This window comes from Takifugu rubripes, chromosome 6 (genome assembly GCF_901000725.2).
Source record: "Takifugu rubripes chromosome 6, fTakRub1.2, whole genome shotgun sequence".
In the NCBI taxonomy this organism is placed as follows: domain Eukaryota; kingdom Metazoa; phylum Chordata; class Actinopteri; order Tetraodontiformes; family Tetraodontidae; genus Takifugu; species Takifugu rubripes.
The window spans coordinates 6,028,459-6,036,480 of record NC_042290.1 but is presented as its reverse complement, the minus strand read 5'-3'; the positions used below and the strand labels follow the sequence as shown (position 1 = coordinate 6,036,480).

Sequence of the window (8,022 nt, the reverse complement as noted above, 5' to 3'; positions counted from 1 at the left end):
TTTGTCCTTTTGACGGACAAGCACCGACCTCTCATTTTATGCTAATCTTGCTACATTTCCCTTTAGTGGATAAATAAAGTTCATGGTGGATGACCGCTCAGTTAAACCCCAAAAGTGAGTTAGCTTAGCAACATTAATACATCAAAAAGCCACAACTTTAGGTTGATTGTCCCTTAAAAGATGGATATTTTTCCCTTCTTACTGCAGCTTTTGTTCGTCCCAGCGTGTCGATCTGCCATTTCTTTGCCGTTTCTCCAAGCAGCTCCAGACAGGAGCCGCTAACAGCGTGCGCGCACAGCAGACTCCCAAGCTAATCCAGTCATGAGAGTGAATTCACCGCGGACGCCTTTTCCCCTGTCGAGCAGATGCTGGAATCTCGCAGGTGTCGGAGGGGATTGAGCGGAATGTGCGTTTATGCGTTTGTGCAACGTCACGGCAGAGCAGCCCAGGGTTTGAGGTCAAACCTCCTGCTGCGGCGCGTTGGTGCTAATATCTCACGGTACATCTGCCCCTCCCTTCATCCCGAGCTCAAGGATCCGCGCAAACAAATTTTATTTATGAAGCGGTTGGATGCAGAGGAATGTCTCTGTTGTCCAACAGGTCTCCCTCTTTCCTTAATTCGTCTCCAACCAGAAGAAGAGCGCTCACGTGAGGCCTCCTCTCCCTGCTGCTTGTTTAATAAAAATAACACAACGCACGTCATAACATGTCAGGGATCGCTAATTAAATCGGATCCAGCGTCCATTTCTTTTTTCTTTTCTTTTTATTTATTGTTGCTGCAACAACTCTAAGTTCCGCAACATACGTTGACCTTGAAAACGTCGCGTCTGCTGAGGGGTGTCTCTCTCAGCAGTGATTGGAATGCTAGCCGTGTGGGTTTGAGCATTGGTTGATTAGCATAAACGGTGCCGCCTGTCGCTACATGGAGGATAAATCACACCATGGCGTATCCCTCAGGTATTAGCCATGTTTACGCTGTCATTCTCTCCTCGCTCCAGCACGCTCTTTCCGCCCGGCAGCAGAATCTGAAGCAGTACCAGCTCTCGACACACATCCATTTTCTTGGGCTCTTGCCTGGATCTCCTACCCCGATAGCTGCCGGTAGAAATTACATTTCTTTCATGCCATTTCCTCAGGTGCAAATGGGCCTGATGAATGGAAACGGAGGGAGTGGTTTCTGGTTTCATGAGGTGGGTGGACTGGATGTGTCCAAAACTCCACCACGGTCCAGCGTTGTCCACCGTCCTTCTGTCTGTTTAGGAACAACTTTCTTTCCAAACTGGCAGGCGTGAAGCTTCGGTTTGAAACCACCAAATGAGATGCTAATCCAGCTATTCCTTGATATATCGGTGCGTTGCTGCTAAGCTAGGGGGGCTAGATGTTGCTGACTCATGGTCATAAGATTATGGGTCCGTTTAGCTCGGGCTGTTTACGTACGTTAGTGTGTTCTGAAACCAGTAGAATGTGGATAAACTCCATTTTCCCAACTCCTACTAATGATGATGTGTGTTGAGGGTTACAGGGTGGCTAGCGTGTATCCATGCGGCGTTTGCTAATCACAAACAGCACAGCGCCGAGGTGCGTTGCTCATGTAATCCCCGCCGGAATGAAATTCCTCCTCTCGTTTCTTGTTACAAAAAAAAAAAAAGGAGATATAGGGGAGAAAATTGCAAAGATATTTCAAGTCGATTGCCTCGGCGCCGCTACATTACTGCAGAAAATTCTCTCCACGACTCAGCGAAAGCTGATGGAGAGATGGAGGGGAGGAATGATGGTCTCCTGCTGCTGTTGTGATATGAATGTTTTATAGATGGAGAGATGAAAATGAGACCTCGCCGCTCCACCTGCCCGCCTGGATGCTTTAAAAATGCAACAGCAGAGCAGTTTAGCCGCTAATAAACTGCTCTTATTACCCACATTTAGCACAATTTAATTGGCCTGTAATAAAAATAAAAGAACAGAACGCAACTACGGCCGAACGGCTCAAACAGGACTGTTTATTCCATCGGGATGGGATGGAATAACCTCGGAGTTTTACTACGTGGGGACGGTAAATCCGTTAGCGGCGGGAGCGCTTTTGGGCAAGGTCACGATGGCTTAATCAGAGGTGTTGGCGGCCTTAGCGCGTCTCGCCGTCACCTCCGTTCGAGCCGGCAGAGGTGACTGGCCGACCGCCAGGCGGCGCCCGAACGCGCGTACGTCAGGCCGACTTCAGTTTCAAGGCCTTCGAGGAGGAGCTGAACGCCGTGGTTTGTGAAGCTAGCTCGCAGATCGTCACAGGAAGGAGGAGGGGCCTTCATTTGTTGCTGAGCGGCGCCGGCGTGAAGGCGTCTCCGGAGGTCCTGGCGGGTTAAGCTGAAGTGTTTCCGCGCCGTGGTTGTTGGTTCTTCAGGTGGTTGTTGGTTCCTCAGGAGGTTGTTGGTTCCTCAGGAGGTTGTTGGTTCCTCAGGAGGTTGTTGGTTCTTCAGAAGATCACTGATTGGTGACGTTGAGTCAGGTGCATTAGAACACCTTCTGTTGAGGCTGTTCTTATTAAACCTGGAACTTCACAGTTGGTTCCTGGTACTTTAGATAAAGTTGCTCTCAACATCCTTCATGATGATGAACTACAACAGGTGATTCATCAGAACATTCTCTCTCTCTCTCTCTTTTCCAGCGTGGAGCACGACTTTCGCCTCCAAGAAGGTCAAGTGGTGCGCACGTGGAAGGTGGGTGACCCCCCTGAGGGGATGCCACAGCCCGCCACCCCCCAGTGCTCCACCCCCAGCCAGCAGGACTCCCCCCAGCCGGTGCGACCGCCCGCCGCCGTCACCAAAAAGAACAGGAAGAAATGCTTCTGGTTCCTCTGAGCTCCCCGACGAGAGGAGGCCAAAACAATCATCATAAAAGGGACATGAACACAAAACTGTGGGAGGGGACGGAGCGCACGTGCACGCGCACGTGGAACGCTCTCGGAAAAGCCTCTGCAGGTTCACAGGGAGGTGAAGGTGGTAAAGGAGAACCTTAGGAGAGGAAGGAGAACCTTAGGAGAGGACAGAGAACCTTAGGAGAGGACGGAGAACCTTAGGAGAGGACAGAGAACCTTAGGAGAGGAGGGAGAACCTGAGGAGAGGACAGAGAACCTTAGGAGAGGAGGGAGAACCTGAGGAGAGGACGGAGAACCTTAGGAGAGGACAGAGAACCTTAGGAGAGGAGGGAGAACCTGAGTAGAGGATGGAGAACCTTAGGAGAGGACAGAGAACCTTAGGAGAGGACAGAGAACCTTAGGAGAGGAGGGAGAACCTGAGTAGAGGACGGAGAACCTTAGGAGAGGACGGAGAACCTTAGGAGAGGACAGAGAACCTTAGGAGAGGAGGGAGAACCTTAGGAGAGGACGGATTCATCTTCATTAGTGGACGAATGAGGGTCAGAACACCAGCTATCTATTCCAACAGAGACGCAATCGGAGGTGTGAACAAGTCGTCACCGAGGCTGCACGTGCACACGTGCACTCGCGCGAACGGTGAAAAATAAAGTATTTAAGTAGCAAAAGAAGCTATTTAAATGGGGGAGACGGGTGAATCGTGAATGGTTCTGTAAATATCAGAGCTCTTCTGCTTTGGATGCTATATTTCAGATTACTGCTCTATAAAAGTATTTTACCACAGCCGTCCGCCTGTGTGTGGCTTCTTTCTGGGCTTCCTACATTTCCCATGATGCTTTAGCAGCTCGTGACATCACCTACATGGATGGTAAACGGTTCAACAGGGGCCACTTTTATGTTTCCAACCTCAAATCGCAGCCGAATATTAACAACCAGGTTCTGACTCTCCGCCGACAACCTGCGGACAGCAGGTTGTCACGGCGACGGGTGGCTCCGGGCCCCCCGATGGCGGCCGACTCCGCCCACTTTCCGCAGACACTCCAGAGGAGTCTTGGGGAATTAAGGCTGAGCTGTTTGATGGTTCATGACGCGCACGAGCAGCTCCTCCGAGGTGGCGGCACATCTTGGCGCGATTGGCTCCAAACTTTTGAGGGAACGCTCGTTCCCCAGAGTCTGTTTGCCAGCTCGCTCCGGGATGAGGAACGAGGAACTCGTTCGCCCCGGACGGAGGTGACGCGCTGGGAACGGCTGCTGCGTCCTCTCACCGGGGTCACGGGGAACCTTCGGAGGCCACGGCCAACCTTCGCACCGCTAACATATTGTTCCCGGTCCCATACGGGGAATTATCGCCCCTGCAGTGGCTCCGCTCTGCCTCTTAAAGCGGGAGCACGTATTCCTCCTCTGCGTGTGCCGCGGCGCCGGAGTTGTCAGTCATTAATCTGCTACAGCGCAGCCTGTAATCCTGATGACAGAGCAGAGCAGGCTTACAGCAAGCACACAGGATCTGAGCCCAGCCTGGAGTGGCGAACAAAGGACTCTCAGAAGAAGGGGGGGGGGGGGGGGGAGTAGGTGGTGGGGGGACTGGGGGGGTAGAGGTATCTGGGATGCTGCAGTGCTATTGAAGAACCCTGGCACGTGGGAAAAGGAGGGGCCCTAAAACGGGCTAGCGCAGGTCATGCCCCTTTGACCTTTGATGTTTCCGTGAAGGCTTCACGGAAACATCAAAGGTCAAAGTTGGCTCACGCAACTTGGCGCAACATCAGCCGAGCGCGGGGTTAAAAGCGAAGGCAGAGAGAGGAAGAGCTGTGGCTGGAGGCATCAACAAGCGTGCATAATGGGCACGAGTGCGTGAGCGCGCTGGGAGGGAGGGGACGGCTAACGCTGTGAGTCACCGCGCTAAGCTGCTACATTATGCTTCACGTTGCCATATTACAAGTAAGGAGGTCGTTGCACAGTCAGTCGTAGAGGTGAGGGGGGGGGGGCAACCTGTCCGGCAGCGTTGCTCCTCGATGGTTCGTAACCACGCGGATAAACAAGCCCCAGAGACGCCGCCAAGCTTGAAAGAATTTTCCTTTCTTTGAACTGAAATGGGAGTCTCATTAGTGTCCAAATAAAAGAGGAACTATGGATTGAATGTGGACCAGGGGATCCAAGTCAAACACACGCTCACGCGGCTGCGCGTTGCGTCGCTTGGCGCAGTGAATTTAGAATTTACAACACCAGATGACGACCTGCCAAGATTGGGCGTCAATAAAAGACGGGCTAAAGTCTCCGCCGCCGCTCCCGTCACGGACGCAGAAGTGGAACACCAGAACGGAGCTGTCGTGGGAACGTCGTTGTGGCAACCAATCGTTCCTGGTTCTCCAATGGAGGTTTGGAAAAGCCGGACAACAGGAATTTGTTGTCCTTCCCAGCTGACTCCATAACAACTAGCTGCGGCTAGCTACCACTGTACAGTAGCGACGCTACAGAACTACAGACCGCTTCGCTGCCTGGTCCTTCACCACCAAACGAATTCACCTTAGAGGTCAAACGCAGTGATTTAAGGCCTCGTCGCCAAGTTCTCATTTTGGCTGAAGCTGGTTATGAAATGTTAGCATGGCAGCGCTACCTTTCATAACCAGCGCCCGTCACGTGATGGTTGGAGAAAGCAGCAGCAGAAGAAGAAGAGGCGAAACGCAGCGTCGAGCTGCAAAGCCGATGGTTCCAAGCGACGACGGCTCGAGACATTTTTGAAGGAAGAATAAACAAAAGTTCACGGCTGCGCCGCCTGCGGGCAGCCGCCGTGCTCGGGAACACGTTTGACAATTATTTCCATGGGAAGGTGTCGCTGCTGGAGAGACGTTCTCTGAACATCAAAGTCCGCCTCTCCGAAGACGCGTTAGATAACTTCAAAGTCCTGTGACGGCTTCGCCGAGCGGTGCCTTCCTTTGTTTTCTTCAGCTGGTTTGTTTTTGGCTCCATCGTCAAGGAGATGATAAAGACTACGGGCGCGGGTTGCATCACCAACCTGTTCTTTGTTATTTACAATCCAAGGACACGGAACACGACTGAAGCGCTCCGGCTCTCATCCAGGAGCGGCAGCATCCCGATAAAGACGAGTGGGATTCAAAAAGTGGCAGGATCGTCACAAGTTGAGGTGTTTTCTCCCCCCCCCCCCCCCCCCCCCACACACACACACACTTTGGCTGTAAGTGGATGAAAATGGTGCCTTCAATGTCAAAGTCACGGCAGGATTTTTGAATGTTTTTAAGGCTCGTGGAACAATTTGTGTCTGAAGCTCGTTGCTGTTTTTCCATGTTTGCGCTCCAAATGTGAAACCAGGACCTTGTTTTCAACAAAAGGTGCATTCAAATACAGGTTAAACACCCACATAATAAAACCTGAACTTGGTTTCTTACATTTTGTTTTCATGCAACAATTTCAGTGTCGACAAATGTTGGCAAGTTCTTTGATGTGCTAACGCTACGATAAGCTGCTACGCGTATCCTCTATTTGATCCAAGATGAGCGTGCTAAAAAAAATATTCCAAACCCTCCCAACCATTTGGACGCTTATTTGTACCAGCTGTCGGACGTCAACAAGAGGCTAACAGGCTAACCGCGGTCCTCTAACAGATGTCTTCTGTGAGCCGCAGCGGCGGGACCGTCGCGTCCAACCAGGCATCATTTCTTCTAAAATACCGCAGGAACATTCTGGTAATCCTCCAGCTCTGATCCGGTCCAACCATTTGTATATCTGCATGTAAAACAGCGACTCGACACAGAAAACCGGCGATAATAAGCTGTTCTGGCACCGTGGGAGAAGTTTAGATTGCTTTTTTGGTGGCGTGCTGCAGTATAAATAGATGCGACGCAGCCCTGCAGCTCCGCAGATCACACACAGGAGTTTATCTTCTCCAGCTTCTCCTCCAGTTCTTCTCCTCTTTGTGACAAACTTTCTGCAAAACAATTTGTTTCGCGTCGGGTTTACGGGAAAAGCGGCGCTCCGATCCTTTCCGGTTAATTTTAGCTTCTATCTCTGCCCCATCTGCGGGGAACCGAACCATTAAAATTTCAGAACATCTCGATGGTCTCCTCGCGCAGCGCCACTTCCGATCGACCCAGTTAAATCCGTGAATTTTGAAGTGTCGCTCCACGTGCGGACCGCCGCGGCGCCCAGGGGACGCCCGCTTCTGTGTGTGGATCCGTCACCCACAGGCGGGTATTAGTTTCCCTTCAAGCTGCGTTCGCGTCTTCTGGGTTCACAAGAAGGTTTCGCGCCGCGAAAACGTGCAATCGGTTTCCACGGTGACAGCATCGCCGAGGATTTCATTATATGTGTGGGTCCAATAGAACCAGACCGGCCACACTGGGAAACCTGGAAGTCTACTCAGTAAATAAAAGCCTCCAATTGGTTCAATGCATCATTACAAGTATGAAGGAGAGGAAATATGTGCAGTCGGCGCCGGAGGCTCCGGTGATCCGGTTATTTTGCTCTTCTCTGCTGTTTCTACTCACATTTAAGTTCTGATTTCACCTTAACTTCAATATGATGTTCTCTGGTTAAGCTCATCTGTCTTTTCCTGTCATTTCTTTTGCCTGAAAAGGTAGAAGAGGCCATTAAAAGAGGAACGCCTCTATTGTGCTAAATCATAAAAAGACAATGAAATGTCAGCAGACGTTAGGGGAAGAGGCCTTCACTGACAGCAGTGATGGATGGTGGTTCGCGGCCTGTTTTATGGCGTCAAATAAGGAATAAATGTAGAAAGACGACCGCTTGGCCCAGCTGGGACGTGGCTGAGGTGCCGCAGAGCGTTATTAATCCAGAATGATCCATCAAACCCCCAAACCCTTCGATTAGGAGATTAAAGAAGGAAAAACTGATCCCGCGGTGGATGAGTTTAGGTTTTAAAGGCCTGGTCATCCTGGAGCAAGATGAAGACACCTTGGCTTTGATGAAGATTGTGCTTAAACAGGCAAACATCAAAGAGAAAAATGGGAATGTTTTGATGATCAATCCGCCGCCGATCACATCCGATCAGTCCCAATGTTGCCGTAGAAATGTGCTTTGATCTTCAGGACCAATCATTCTCTTGTGAAATCGCTTTGATCCTGATGGTCCACGTATGGCGATCGAGCGTGAACGCTTTCAGGCGGATGCCCCCCCCCCCACACACA

General features: G+C 51.1%; 1 protein-coding gene across 2 annotated transcripts in view; it reads left to right on the top strand.

The window, feature by feature from the left end:
- LOC115250205 (mucin-5B) overlaps positions 1-3,646 on the top strand; it is a 23,260-nt gene extending 19,614 nt beyond the window's left edge. For both annotated transcript variants that reach the window (XM_029837876.1, XM_029837875.1), the window contains exon 4: positions 2,657-3,646. In XM_029837876.1, coding sequence (XP_029693736.1) covers positions 2,657-2,849 — 193 coding nt within the window. In that variant the 3' untranslated portion in view covers positions 2,850-3,646. The remainder of the gene's footprint in view (positions 1-2,656) is intronic.
- The last annotated feature ends 4,376 nt before the right edge of the window (positions 3,647-8,022 follow it).